We start from the raw sequence: 15,939 nt of genomic DNA on the forward strand, positions 1-15,939 counted from the left end.
AATGTGCTGTTATCGACTGGTACTGCCAACAATAACCCCAACAAACAACAACAGCAAGCTTCTGACTGGTTGAACTGGAACATGTCAACACAGCGCAGACATCCACAGCATGAGTGACCCCTGACTCTGGCCCCACAGGTGTAAATCACCTGACCCACAGAGGAGCAGTGTACCGTGTCACTCACAGTGATGGAGCTTTGCCTCATCAGACTCTGTTATAGCAAAATAATTAAATTAATTATTGTCTTTTTTTTAATTTCACCAGTGTAAGACTATTTTATGGTATGAATTAAGAAATGGTGTTTTTTTTGGTCAGTGTTAAGTGGTATTTACCAATTAAAAACAATTGAAGCCCTACATTTGATCCATTAAAAATATGTTAATACAATTACAATCCATAAGTCATTCCCTTCAAATAAATTACAGAAAAATTCTACATTTACGGTATAGCTGGTGTAAAACTGACACTAGACCACCACTGTAAGCACAAACCACAGACACTCACGGTGGGTAGAGTTTATTGTAAAGGTGCATCTCATTAAACATTGATCAACAGTGCAGAACAGAGCTTTCTGCTCAGTGACCTCTGTCAGTGGCCGGTGAGTCTTTGGTGCAGGTGTCACTCAGGGAACGTTTAACGCCACTTTACACAGAAAACAGTTACAAACCCTACAGGTTCTCCATCGTCATATCAAACTGTCATATTTACAATACGTACAAATGTTGTACACATATTGAAGCTGTTAGTGTGTCTGAAAAGCCTGGTTCCATCGGACAGTTTGGTAACAGTGTGAAAACAGGTTTAAGTTCCACCTCAGACACAGATTTTAGTGTGTTCATGGATTTCATTGTGCAAAAATACAGTGTCCATAGTGCTATTATGTACGTGTGTGTGTTATTGTCCATGTGTCTGTTTTGTAGAAAACATCCTGAGGAAGAAGCTGCACAAATGTGAAAATTCACTTTCAGTTAAACATCAGTAATAAGATCAGTCTGTGAGGATCAGTGGCTTCCTGTAGTGATGAAGTGCTGTAATTTGAATTTGCTGTAATTGTTTTGTTATAACAAAATCTCCAATTTCTTTTCTGACAGTGGTTTTAATATGTTGGATTAAGAGTGTTGGCTGCAGAAAGTCTTCGCTCTTTCATTTTGACACCAACACGTCTCCTGTTGATGTGGTTGTGATGTCATGTCTCCCATGTGTCCACGTGAGAGGATAAAACATCAAACAACAAAACAGACCCAGAAATACAACGTACATCACCATACTGCTATTTGAGGTGGATTTCCTCGTCCATACAAAGTCAAAGTTCAAATCCACAGTTTCTTCAAGCACAAACTGTGCTCAGCTTCCCGCTCACCTGAAGCAGTCACTTCCCATAGAGGGTTTTTCTTTTCTTTGTCTTTCTGGAGAAGCTAAAACCTGTTTTTTTGGACAGGATCTTGTCTGATGTTGTGCAAAGATGTGATAACCACTGCTAACACAGCTATGTTGGACCCCCCGGGAACTCATAAAGTGGCCTTTGGATTTGAGTAATGGCTTTTATTAGTGAGCTTATAGTGAGCACAGGTCCATGTCAGAGTTTGAGCTTTTTAAAAAGAGACCCTCTGTGAGAAAACAGACTTCCTGCATGAAACTAATGAACACAGACAAACTTGAAAAGTGGCAGGACTTCAGCTCTCTGTGTTCCCGTCAGTTGACTCAAACTGCTGACAGCTTTTATTTTGATTTCCACTTCCTCTTTTTCTGCATAAATGAGAATCTGGGAGCAGCAGAGGGTCAAACCTGGTCACAATCTTCTCCGCCTTAAAAAACCAACAGGTCACTGGTGTCATGGCCTCTTACATCATGAAAACAGGTGGCGGTGCCTTTACTGACACAACATCCAGCACGGTGTCCAGCTGTTAGGATATTTTGCAGCTGTTTCTGCAGCTCTGTGCAGACGGGCTGAGGGGCGGCGGTCGGATCAGTTTGGGTTTTTTCAGCAGCGTCCCTCCGGTCCTCTTCGTGGCACCGTGGTGGCCGGCGTTGGCGGTGATGGAGTAGGAGCGTCCGTGCATCATACGGGCGTTGAGTCCATTGGCCATGGAGAAGGACTTCAGGTGAGACTTGAGGGCCAGTGGGAGGGGGAGTTTATCGACCAGGTGGACGGGGGTGCAGGAGACGATGGAGCGGCAGCAGAGATCCTGAAGACTCAAGACTGAGAGAGAGAGAGAGACACTCAGGAACTGTAGTTTTTTCTGTGCTCGAAAAGTTAATGTTTAACTTTGTTAAAATCAGCCTCACTACAGCAGCATCAGCGTAGTGGAGCTGATTGGTCCCTGTTTTGGTCCCTTTTCTCATACAGACCAATGACAGAACTGCTGAGTGAGAGATTGTGTTGGATCTGAGCCTTTCTCCTGATTGGCTGACTGTTTTCTGAGTGATCCAATAAAAATACAGCAGATTTCAGGTAAACACTCAGAGAAACCAAATCCTGCAAGGTTGGATGGTGGGTCCAGGTGGGCGGGGCTTGGGGTGTGACTGAGGGCGGTCACTGTTTTGTTGTGACATCACAAAGTTCCAGAAGTCCTGACGGCTGGTTTTAAGGCTCAGTGTCTGAATACAGGCTGTGTGCATTTCTCTGTGGACTGAGGCTTTGATACTTTCACAGTATTAATATAGAACCTAGACCTGCTTTATAATCACAAACACATGGACATCTACCTTTAGACTGGGTGGAGCTTTCATTATTTATTTGTCTAAATGAAATGTGTCCATGCCACTTCAAAGTGAAGAGGTGTATTGTATTTTTAGTGCTGTCCAGCAGAGAGCAGCAAAGACCTGCTACTACCTTAGTTTTAGTGAGAGGAGGTCTTTTCTGGCCTTATTTACATGGTGCTAAACCCACTATGTACACACAGTAACATGTATGTACACAGTGCCATGTATGTAAATACAGTAACATGTATGTACAGAGTAACATGTATGTACACAGTAACATGTATGTACATACAGTAACATGTATGTACAGAGTAACATGTATCTACACAGTGACATGTATGTAAATACAGTAACATGTATGTACACAGTGACATGTATGTAAATACAGTAACATGTATGTACAGAGTAACATGTATGTACAGAGTAACATGTATCTACACAGTGACATGTATGTAAATACAGTGACATGTATGTACAGAGTAACATGTATGTATGTACACGGTAACATGTATGTACATACAGTAACATGTATGTACACACAGTGACATGTATGTACACACAGTGACATGTATGTACACAGTAACATGTATGTATGTACACAGTGACGTATGTATGTACACAGTGACATGTATGTACACAGTAACATGTATGTACATACAGTAACATGTATGTACACAGAGACATGTATGTACACACAGTAACATGTATGTACACAGAGACATGTATGTACACACAGTGACATGTATGTAAATACAGTGACATGTATGTACACAGTAACATGTATGTATGTACACAGTGACATGTATGTACATACAGTAACATGTATGTAGACAGTGACATGTATGTAGACAGTGACATGTATGTACACAGTGACATGTATGTACATACAGTGACATGTATGTACACAGTGACATGTATGTACATACAGTGACATGTATGTACACAGTGACATGTATGTACATACAGTGACATGTATGTACACACAGTGACATGTATGTACATACAGTGACATGTATGTACACACAGTGACATGTATGTACACAGTGACATGTATGTACACAGTAACATGTATGTACATACAGTGACATGTATGTACACAGTGACATGTATGTACACAGTGACATGTATGCAGGGACCAGCTGACCTTTGTTGGGCCTCCACAGACGCTCCATGCCGTGTCTCATCAGGACGATCCGGGCGAGCTCGGTGAACGACTCTGTGATGTTGAAGTTACACAGCGGACTGACCTCGAAGAAGGTGACGCCCAGCTTCTCTGCATACACCTGCGCCTGCTCCGTGGTCACCTGACGCTTGTAGGCCAGGTGGAGACGGTTCCCCACCAGGATCTTGGGCACCCCTGGGGCATGCTGGGAAGACAGGAAACAGGTGAGAACAGGAACACGTGTCCTTTGATGGATGTAAAATCACTGATGTGTGTTGTTTTGTAGCTGACAGAAAGGTGCTGAGATCATTGTCAATCTGTGAAATTACATCTGAGCGGTAAACACTGTGCTGCCTGCAGCGAGATATCACACACAGAAACACAGACAGTCAAACGGCGTGTGGATCGGGACAGAGCGGCTGACTGATCACTGACCTCGTCTATCTCTTTGATCCACCTGTCAATTCCATCAAAGGACCAGCGGTTGGTGATGTCGTAAACCAGAATGACTCCCTGAGGAGCAGAGGAGGAGGATTAATGAGCACAGCACCAGTTTACTATCAACAATGAAATCACTTAGAAACAAAAATAACTTGAGGATAAAAACAATGTTCCACTCAAATATAGCAAAATTCAATTTATCTCAAAATCTGTTTCAATTTGGTTTTTGTCCATTCACTGACTTTTAGACAACAGGAAACATTTATTTTTTTGTTTTGTTTAGAGTTGCTGAATTAAAAATGTGCATAATCACAGCTGGAAGGAAACACACAACTGTTGTGTTACTTAGTTGTTATGCAAAAAATGCATAAGTGTGTGTAACAGTTTGGTTTCAGAAGCAGGAACACAACAGAGACAAAAAACACAACAAAGAGACAAAAAACACCACAAAGAGATTAAACACATCCACAAAAAGATGAAAAACTACTACAAAGAGACAAAAAAACTACAAAAAAATCACAGAGCGATGCAAAAACAACTACAAAGAGACTCGAAATGACCAAAAAAAGACACAAAGGTAAAACAACACAGAACCACCAAAACCTTTGTAAATGAAATGTCAGCCTTTTACTTTCTCAAACCTTTTTATGGAATAAATTCAGTGTTTTAGCTCCTGCAGGTGTCCTGACACACTGAAGATTCGTGATCAGGTTTTAGCCTCGCAGTGCTGACGCTGTCACTGTTGCCATGGTGATACTTCCTCTGTGCCCACTAACAGCCTGATGAGTGATGACAACATCACAACTTCATTCAATGAAAAGTGTTTTCTTTTTCCTCCTGTGGGAACATCACAAAGCTGTGTGTGGCTGTTTGATGTGTGGGATGTTTCTCCACAGTCACAACAACACAGAGAAAAACTCTGATGAGCTTCAGGCGACTCTGAGCTCCCAGAGCAGCTCTGACATGTCTGACACGGCTGGGCTGAGCTCTTTCATTACGGCTGTGAGGGACAAACTACCTGAGAAAACTGCAAACTGAGCATTCGTGAGTCTAAACCTCTGACTGTTCAACAACACTGCATTAGCATCAGCTACCGCTAGGCTACATTGATATATTGGTGACAGGGAATAAAGCTAGCATAACACCTGAGCTAAACTACTGCTAATCCAGCTAACGGAGCAAATACAGCTAACGTGCCATAGCGGGGCTTAGCTACAATCAACATCAGCTACAGCACACAAAGATAACCCAACATTAGCTGAGCTAAACTGTAGCCAGGGGGCACAAAGCTAACTCAGCATTAGCTAGGCTAAGCTATCAGCAATCAAACTTCAGTTACAAGGCACAGAGCTAACTACATTTTAGCTGGGCTAAACTACAATGCAATATCAGCAGACAAAACACACAGTTAATATAATTAGCTGGATTAAGCTACTAACAACTCAACATTAGCTACAGATCATTAATCTAATTCAACATTAACAGCTAAGCTAAGCTACAACAGTCCAAGTAGGCTAACATGGCTAGCAGTTAGCAGGGCAATGGTAAATAAATACTTCACAAAGAAGCAGAAATCTTTACAAAAGATTCAAGCTTTTTCTCTGAATTAATAATCAACAGTAGGACATTTTCAAAATAAGAAAGTGGAACATGTTTAATTTGCACTTGACTTTCTACACTGTCACATTTAGCAGATTTATTAACGTGTGTTCTGCTTGTTAGACCTGTAGATCTAACACATTAGACCTGACAGAGGAAGCAGTGGTGTCAGAAACTAAATTTCCTGTGAATGAAAAGCTGAGATCACCTGTGCTCCTCTGGAGTAGGATCTGAATATGGTGCAGAATCGTCCCTGACCAGACGTGTCCCTGAAACAACACAGAAAAGGGGCAGAGGTTGTTACATGGAGGTCGAACCTCAGGCTTCTACAGATGATAAACTTTTAAGTTAAACACACTTAAACAAGGTCAAAGGTAAACAAAGGGAAACATTTAGTCTTACGGATGTTTTACTACCTTCTAAGGAAACTTTCTGGAGTATTTCAACATCTAAACAATCATTGCTGCAGGATCTGTGCTGGTATCTCAGGATGACTCAGATCTGCTGCAGACACCATGGTGTGTACAGTAATTCCAGTAACGATTCTGTCAGAATTAAGAGGTTGTGTTTTTATTTTATTTCAGAATTACACGTACTAGAGTGGATTTCCAGTTTTATTTACACTGTTCATTACCGTCGTTCTTCACTTTCACGTCGCTTAATTCTGTTAAAGTTTGTCTTACTTCTGTTTCATTGGTGCTTTTATTCATCATACTGAATTTACACATGATGGTTCTGTCAAACAGAGACAACAGTCCACATCAGGTGAAGGACATCAAACTAAAGGTCTTTATTATTTTGTAATGCAGAAGTTTTGTGTTGTCCGATGAGACCAGGGGGTCCTGCACACGGAGGAAAGGATTAGTCTAAAGATTTGTGCTTGTTACTTCGCTGCACAACCAAAAAATTAAGATATAGCAAATGCAAACCAGTTAACTTTCAGTTGAGTATAATTTGGACCTGACTGGACTTGAGTCCCTGGTCGGAACCAAGTGGACTCAAGCTGAGTTAAAAACAAAAAGCAGTGTGATACTGTTTTGCAGAGGTATAGACGAGTCACATGACTTGGACTTATTTGGGACTTGTTTGTCTTGAGTTGGACTTGACTTGAGCCCTGTAGGTCTTGACCTGGGATTCGTTGGTCTTCCCTTGGGACTTGAATTAGGACAAAAACTGCTCCATGTAGTGATATGTTCCAGCCCTTTCAGAAAACATGAGCCTGGACTGTGTATTTTTTGTGAGCGTCCAGAGTGAAAAACGAGTGTGTTTCCCAACAGCAGTTCTCTCTGGAGCTGAATACCAGAGCAGTGTTTTGGTTGGCTCGTGAGGACGCTGGCTGGCCGTCGGCCTGCTGCTCCTGACCGGGCCAGATAGAAGGCAGCTGCTGGATTATGAGTCAGGTGGTCCAGCAAAACAAGACCGATTCATCATGAACTGATACTGAGAGACTCCATCTGTTGTTCTCCATGGGACTGTGCTCTGAACAGAGGTGGTGGAGCAGAAACTGTGGACGGACTAACAACCTGAAAACATGACGCCTCCGGCCGCGGCTGTCGTTGGCCCAGACGAATAATAAGGTATCCAAATGTAAGAGTTCACAGTTACTTTAGCACATGTAACAGAGTAAATATAAGTGGTTACTCACAACAGAGGAGCAGACAATCATCAAACACAGGAGCTGTGTGTGTTCATGAAGCATCACATCGGCCCTGATGGGGATTTACTGTGTGTGTGTGTGTAGCCAGAGGAGAGGCAAAGGGCGTTGTTAACACACACACACACACACACACACACAGAGAGAGACAGAGACACACACATACAGAGACACACACAAGAGCTAAAGCGTCTCATCCGCTTAAACATCAAACAAAGTTTTAGATTAATAATTTAATATTGACTCGGCTAAAAGCAAAACCGCTCTAAAAATACCTCTGAGAGGCCCGGGAGTTCATAGCCTGCGTGTGTGTGTGTGAGAGCAGTGCTTTAAGTGCATTATAATCTCGCCCACAGCCTTCTTTAAGTCCTTTGATAAATGAGTGTGTGGAGGCTTTAATACTTAGACATCTACACAGGATGAAACAGGAGCCTTGGTGCAGCCCTGCGGCCTCCAACACATCACTTCTCACTACAAAATAAGAGCTCAGATGTAGGATCAATACATAATAATTAACACTATCGTTTATCAGCTTTCACCGGAATCATTTCACAATCAAATTCTTTGTCCAAATAAATGAATCCACACAAAATGTAATTTAAAGCTAACAGAGTGGAGTTTTTATTGGACATGTATGATGAACACACTCTCATGGTTTGTGATTCGCTGCTGTAAAGGCTGCACCAGCAACAGAGCGACACCTGCAGACGGTACCCAGGGCTCGTCTCCTCTGGCTGGAGACTTTTAATCACTAAATAAATTCCTGTCACAGCCTCTGTGTTGAAGGTAGAAATCTGAAAACCTGGACGCATAAAACTTTTTTTTCTTGATTTGAGTGAAGTGACCCTTTAGAGAGACTTAAAGTCCAGACAGGAAGCTGCAGACAGCTGCTGCCAGCTCGTCTTCCCGAGGCCACATCACCTGAAAAAGCTCTTTATCAAGTCAAAGCAGCCTCACATGCTTCCTGTTTAGTTTTGGTCCAAACTCTCTGCAGACGACAAACCTGCTGCCGATCACATGATCGGAGCGAAACAGGAGGGAAATGGGCGACTGCTGGGATCCACTCAGGAGCTGAACAACAGGAGTTTTATCCAGAGAGCCACTGACGGGGTGTGTGTGTGTGTGTGTGTGTGTGTGTGTGTGTGTGTGTGTGATGTTTAAACTACTCACCACAGCTGAAGCTTGACTCTCCTTCCATCCAGGAGGATGGTGGTCGTCTTGTAGTCGATTCCTGGATCACAACAGGACACATTAGAGTCAGACTCTCATCATCAGGAGTCCTGTGCTTTTAGCATGAAATCCAAACATCTGAATGAACAACAGCTGTTTTTGAACTGTGGTGGTCTGAACACATTATGACAGATCACATTAGGAACCATCTTTTAATAACACAGGAGCTGTGTCCTGAACCAGGGGCCACATCCTTCAGAGGAGCCAGTCTACGAACGTGTGGCCCTTCATGGCCGTCGTAGACCCCGAAGACTGAAATGAGACAGTCTGGTCCACAGAGGATTTTCACTCTACACATAATGTTTAATGCGTCATTAAAACAATTATAAATTAATTAATAGATAAAGATTATAAAACAGATTTATGATAAAAGTGACTTGAAGAAGACACTGGGTTTGTAAGTCTGAGCAGGTCATCCCAGAATAATCTCACATGATCCTGATTAGGATGTTTACATCACAGCTGCAATAATCAGGTTTAATCTGGTTTTAATCCAGACGCATGTGAACGCACTAAATGAAAATAATCTCAGCTGCATCTTCAGTCGTCGTCAGGAGGAGGAGACACGTGGGCCACCTTCACGTCCAGTCAGGAGAACCTGGACTCATCAGGCACCAGCTGGTCATCATCCTCTAGTTTCTTTTTCAATCATCAGTTTCAGTGAAAAACGAGCAGGTTAAGTTCAGAGGCTCAGGTGACGGGTTTGTTCTGTCTGACCCACAGACTCAGTTCACTGTGATTCACTGCCACAGAAACCAGAGAAAAACTGGAACCTGTTTCTGCTTCATTATTGATTCATCCAGTAATTATTCCACTGATGTCCATGATTTATTTGTAGTGATCAGTCAAACTCTGCTCCTCATTTTTCACCTTAACCCCACACAGTTGTTTAAATAGTTCAGAGGGATTAGAACCAGCAACCTCTGTCTCCTCAGCAGATTAAACAAAGTCTCATCCAACCAACAGATTTACTGCAGAACTTCAGATATCTGGAAGCTTTCTGTGTCTGTGAGGACATGATGAATTCCCTGACCCTGACCCTGACCCTGACCCCGAATCTAACCTGAACCTAAAACCAAGACTGAACCCTCAAACAGCCTGTTGGAGGAGTGAAGAACGACCTCACGACAAAAACCATAGAAAGACATGAACACACACACGCGCACACACACAAACACTGCTGTCACATGAGGCTCCGGCGGGAACAAAGGCAGCGAGCTGCTCGTTTCTTTTATAACAGTAATTATCAGGAGCTGTCTGCAAGTAACGACACTGCTGTGACGCGTCAACAATGGCTGCACACACACACACACACACACACACACACACACACACACAGATACATATGTAAATGCACACAGAGGGACTCAGAGCTCTGTTAACATGAGCTCACCTTTGTTTACCTGGTTGGTTTAGACCAGTTCACCTTCAGTCTGAGGCTGGAGTGGTCAGGTGTGTTTACCTGCCTCGTCTGCAGGGTTTTATTTGTTTGTTTTTAGCAGCGTGTAGTTTTAACTGTAGCTGCTGTGATCAGATCTGAGTCAGGTGTAGATCAGCGCCATGTTTCTGTGGCTGTTCCTCTCCTGTACCTCCGACCTGGATTTATTTCAGCTGTGTCTCCATGTTGTTATCGTTGGTGACAGATGTGTTTGTAAGTGTCATGTGTTCTCTCTCACTGGACCATCATGTGTAAATTAAAGTTAAATCAATTAAAGGATATTAAAGCTGTCAGATCACAAACAGCTACACAACAGATACACAATGATTAATACCAGGTCAAAGAGCAGGAAAACAGGAGGGTCTGAGCCAACACACACACACACACACACACAAACTGTAACACACACACACACACAGTAACACACACACACACACTGTAACACACACACACACACACACACACACACACACAAACTGTAACACACACACACACACACAGTAACACACACACACACTGTAACACACACACACACACACACACACACAAACTGTAACACACACACACACACACACACACACACGCTACATCTTAGAGAGAAGAAACAAGCTGAGAGGAGGAGACAGAGACTACAGGCGTATTAGAGCAGAGAAGAAGAAGAGCTGGGGGAACAAGATGTGATATAATGTAGGAGTTATTCTGAGAGAGCTGCACCAGTCCAACCTACACACATATGTGTGTAGGTTGGACACATAGGTGTGTTACACACACACACACACACACACACACACACACACACACACACACACACACACACACACACACACACACACAACCACTTCATACATGAAGTGTTGTTACATAAGAGGCTGGAACTGTGAGGACATCAGAACAGTAACTACAGCACAGACTGTGGCTGCCTGCTGGGCTGTTACAGTGTGTGTGTGTGTGTGTTACAGTGTGTGTGTGTGTGAGGGTTGCTGTTCATTTCCAAATGGTCCTAAAATGAAGTGATGGATGCTCTGCACTTGTGTCAATCACTCATCAATCATCCAGTAAATGGAGAATGGAGGAACCAGCCTGATGCTGATCCTGATTCAGGGGCCACATCCTTCCAGGGACGGGGTCTTTGAAGGTGTGGCCCTTCCTGGCCGTCCTGAAGGCTGAACCGAATTGAGACGGTCTGGTCACCGGACCGGCCTACAGCTGTGCCCAGCTGTTGCCTAGCAACCTTGAGAACACCTACCTTGAGGTTTTAAGGTCCTGGTTCTCACAGTTGTACCTGTTAAACTGAGCTGAAACAACGCTGACACTGACAGTGTCGTCCTCACCCTCTCTGTGCTGTTTGTTCTCATTACCAGCACGCAATGAATCCTGGGATATGTTGGGTGCAGGAAAAGAAGGACGTGTCTGAGGGAGCCTTTGAAGTGGGACGGTGTAGTCGCACCTCTGTGACACAATCGCTCCTCAAACGCAGCCTCTGAAGGCCTCTGAGTTTGGACGCTGTAAGCCGCGCTCGCAGCTCTGTACGGCTGTCCTTTGAGTCAGTGCAGCTAAATGCTAACCCAGAATGCTAACACGTTGAGGTCAGCAGGTATAATATGTACCATGTTCACTTTCCATCCACTAGTGACGGAGACAGTCTGGACCAGAGCTGTGTGAATAACCTCCAGTTCATTTCTTCTTCATTATCCTAACACTGGGGGTTTTAGCACTGTCCCTCTGTCCTCGTCCACCTCCCTCTGTCCGTCTCTCACCTCTCAGCCATCTGCCACAGACGCTTCCCCTCGCTCGTCTCTCCAGCCTCCTGGTTTCTTTTTCTGTCGTCTTCCAGTGTGACTTAACTTTTCCACTCACATACAAACTGTTCGTTCATTTCAGTGGCGGCGTGGATTAGGTCACATGTTGTAAACTAACAGTAAACTTCACGTCTGTTTGCTTTCGATTGAATATATAGAGAGATGAGTTCAACATATAAACATCTAAAAAACAGAACTAACTAAAATGAACTTCTGCTGTACTGCCTCATCACTCACTCACTATTAATACTATAAATGTACATATACCTTACACGGAGCTGCTCACGCGGCCCTGGGCCCCCGAGCTGCGTCCCCGTTCAGGGGCCACGTCCTTCAGAGGCTGCATCTGAAGACTGACCATCCCCTTTCAGAGGACCCTTCAAATGCAGCTAATCAATTCTTGCCCAACGAGGGCCCCAACAGCTGGATCCTTCATGTGCAAACCACCCCACTGCACCAGGTAATGAGAGTAATACATGACATTTACTCACCTGTCCCACAGGTGAAGGACAGTAGTAAAGCTTCCGGTCAGCGGGAAACCTTCATGTAGGTTAATAAGTGCTAATAACAGCAGAGTCTGAGGATCACTGTGTTCCAGCTCAGCTCAACAGTAACAGTACAACTGTTACAACCTCAAGTGACTGTGAGAAAGTTCGCTGTCAGGGTTGCTAGGCAACAGGAGCCGCACTTTGCTACGTAACAGGAAGGGCGGGAACAGGTGGTGACGCAAAGAGGGACTCTCAGGGATTATTAAAGCTGCTGGGGGTTCAGCAGAGAGAGCGAGGACTGATGAACTGATAAACAACAAACTGGTTTTTCATCACGTGTTTCATTTGTGACTAATTATCAACGGCCCATAAAATAAATCCAACAAACTGTGAGGCTGTTTGTGAGCATTTTCTCGGCCTGCTCTTCTCTGAGCTGTAATCACGGCTTCCCCCAGTGTGGTTTGGCCCCGTCCTCCCACCGCAGCCTGTAATAGCAGCTCTTATCTGGACTCGGCTGGAGAGCTGAGTCCCCGCCGGGATGTTGAAATGGTTCCAGTGAAGCCATGACTCGCCCAGCATTTTCACCACAAAACTCCCTGGCACAGAGGCGGCAAGCCACAGCTATGTCTCTGTCTTCAGTCCTTCCTCCTGTTCAGGGAGGTGACCCAGAAACAGCAGACATCAAGGCCTCCACGCTCCGGTTTTCCATCAGCTGAGCCAAACGGCCCGGTGTGGGGGGAACCAAGTTATCACTGGCTGGTTGAGGAAACTCTCCCATCATCAGAAAAGCCACCACGTATCTGACGTCACATCAGAGATATTCTCCTCAACCACCCAACACGTGTTGGCACAGAGAGGTCGAACCAGAACGCCCAGGTTCTGTTGCAGAGGTAGAACAAAAAAACATTTATCCCAACTGTAATAAGTGAGAATCCAGAGTCTGTCTCAGCAGCTCACTTCATTCACGTAGAAAAACACTGTATTTTTTATATTATCTGAAAATGTTGAACTATTCCTTCATTGTTAATTTTGAGGCCTTTTCGTAGATGTGTGAGCACCTGTCACCTGTTAACACACTAACATTTAAAAGAAACTCTTTATTAACATGGTTCATGTCATATAAGCTGCTGTTCCTCTGCTCCTCTCCCTGCAGGATCATTCTGGGGTCACACTCGTGTTTCTTCATCTACCACCTCCTCTCGGGCATCCCTGACCTTTGACCCCTCTCTACAGGCTGTTGCTGGTCCTGTCACCAGACTGAGGCAGTGAGGTTTTCTCTGCCGTCAGATCAACGTCTGAAATATTAAAGCTGCTGCAGCAGGAGAGATTTATTTCCACTCATCTTATTGTCAGCGGCGTCCGCTCGACGGTACCGACGTTCATCATCACAGAAACTCATGAAATCTCCTGGACTCCCCAGTGTCACAGGTTCCTCTGGTGTCTGTGCACTTTAAACCTCATCTTTCCTGACAAACACAGCCTGTGTCTGACGACAGGAGCCTCATGAAACCACGGCGAGGCGGCTCCGCACCGGATCTTTATTATTTGATTAATCCTTCGAGTCAGAGATGAGAACGTATCACTGATGGAGAAATGAACATGTTCACAGTCCTGCTTAGAAACACACACACACATATAATTATGATTATAACCCCCCCACCCCCACCCCCCCCCCATGAGCTGTGAGTTACATCATGTTTGTGTGAGAGCGTCGACTCGTCCTGTCGACCTCCTGCAGAGTGTGAGTCATGAGCAGCTGCCAGCCGGCGTTTATTAATACTCACAGTCCAACACACACACACACACACACACACACACACACAACCTCATCTCTTTCTATCTGAAACATTTTGACCTGATAAAGAGAAAAAATAAAAATATTGATGTGAAGTTTTAATCAAAGGCAGCAACATGAAACGCTGAGGAACAAACCTGATGAAACACGGTGGAGTGTGTGGTTGTTGACGCTGATGACATCAGGTTGTGTATTTGCTCTGTGAACTTACACTAATGGACTGAAGAGAATCTGACCTGCTGTATCGTCAGCTTTAACCAGGGGAACCTAATAAACCGGACACTGAGTGTGTTCAGTCACTGATCCTCTGTCGAACATCTGCATCTACAAACTGCATCAACCTGCTCGGTCCTCAGCCTCACACACGTCTCATCAATCAGCTGATTGTTGCCTGAATCCTCACAGTGAACTTCCTCCACCACATGACGCTGCTGGAGCAGCAGAAGAAGAAGAAGAACGCCGCTGATCTGAGAGCAGCCTCGAGTCAGGATCAAGAAACAACCACACACACCTGAAGTCGCCAGAGAGCCAGAGTCCTGATGAGCGACAGGTTCTCAGGTGTCAGTCTGAAAACAACAGTCAGGTTCCTTCAGGTTCCTACATCAACATTACAACGGGGGTGGGGTGGAGGGTGGGGGGGGGGGGGGGTCTGAACTGCAATAAAGAGCAGTGATTGGTCAACAGGTGTGAGGTCATGAGGTGGATTAGAGAGAGCAGACAGACCGGTGTCTCTGCAGGTCTAAGGTGTTTCTACCTGTTCTGGACAACACCAACTGTCACATGACAAGCTCATTTACACAATCTCTACACAACCTCTACACAACCTCTACACAACCTGTCAGCACAGCAGAGGCTCTCAGACTGGGACCCGGGGCCCGGGGCCCACTGACAACAAACTCCTGAATGAGAACTGTTCATTTGTCTTATGGTCATATCACCATGACGATGCTGAGGTGACACATTGTGCAGCCCTAGTTTAGTCCAGTGGTTCCCAATCTAGGGGTCGGGCCCCTCCAAAGGGTCTCCAGACAAATCTGAGGGGTCGTCAGATGATTCAAGGGGGAGGTAAGAAAAAAACAACAACTAATACTTGATTTTTTTTGAGTGAAACACTGGCTCATCTGAAGAGTGACTGGGAGGAACAGGTTCAGAGTTCAGAGGAGAAACGTCTCTTTGGTGGAGCTGGGGACAGAAAGGTCAGACACCTCTGGATCTGAGGTTCATCTTCTTCAGAGTCTGAATCTAGATCTGTCAGATACATGTGGAGCAGTAAGAAGCTCGGTCTGGGGGTTTACACAGTGAACAGTCCTTTAGTTTGAATGTCACACTTACGCTCCCTGCGTAAACCGTGCGTAAAAACAGCAAATCCGTGCGCGTAAAAGCTCCAAAAATAACCTGACAGGTGGGTTTATGTTTCCTAAACGACCTCCTCTCTACACCCTGACCTCCACACACCCGCTGCACCCCGGGGCCACTCCCCCACTCACCCATGTTGTATCCGTACGGGGACTCGGAGGCTCCGTCCTGCAGGCTCGCCAGGATCTCGCCCTTCCCGACATCGCTGTCCCCCACCAGCAGGAACTTGAGCAGGAAGTCGTAGGCTCTGGCCGGGCTGCTTCTGTGGCTCAT

The 15,939-nt window shown here is 44.8% G+C and overlaps 1 protein-coding gene and 1 long non-coding RNA gene across 2 annotated transcripts in view; one reads left to right on the plus strand and one right to left on the minus strand.

Moving 5' to 3' along the window:
- Nucleotides 1-501: 501 nt before the first annotated feature.
- rab40b (RAB40B, member RAS oncogene family) overlaps nucleotides 502-15,939 on the minus strand; it is a 16,019-nt gene continuing 581 nt past the window's right edge. Inside the window, exons 1-6 of the mRNA XM_071462139.1 lie at nucleotides 15,798-15,939; nucleotides 8,731-8,791; nucleotides 6,115-6,175; nucleotides 4,302-4,379; nucleotides 3,849-4,071; nucleotides 502-2,201 (exon numbers count right to left, since the gene is read on the minus strand). The exon at nucleotides 15,798-15,939 is cut by the window's right edge and continues 581 nt beyond it. Coding sequence (XP_071318240.1) covers nucleotides 1,906-2,201; nucleotides 3,849-4,071; nucleotides 4,302-4,379; nucleotides 6,115-6,175; nucleotides 8,731-8,791; nucleotides 15,798-15,939 — 861 coding nt within the window. The 3' untranslated portion in view covers nucleotides 502-1,905. The remainder of the gene's footprint in view (nucleotides 2,202-3,848; nucleotides 4,072-4,301; nucleotides 4,380-6,114; nucleotides 6,176-8,730; nucleotides 8,792-15,797) is intronic.
- Nucleotides 3,951-4,507, plus strand: LOC139608422 (uncharacterized). Its single transcript, XR_011685021.1, has 2 exons — nucleotides 3,951-4,090; nucleotides 4,227-4,507. It is a non-coding gene; the product is annotated as an uncharacterized lncRNA (long non-coding RNA).

Source organism: Trachinotus anak, unplaced genomic scaffold (genome assembly GCF_046630095.1).
Source record: "Trachinotus anak isolate AG129_WGS33_773 ecotype Australia unplaced genomic scaffold, CSIRO_AGI_Tana_v1 ptg000025l, whole genome shotgun sequence".
Taxonomy (NCBI): Eukaryota; Metazoa; Chordata; class Actinopteri; order Carangiformes; family Carangidae; genus Trachinotus; species Trachinotus anak.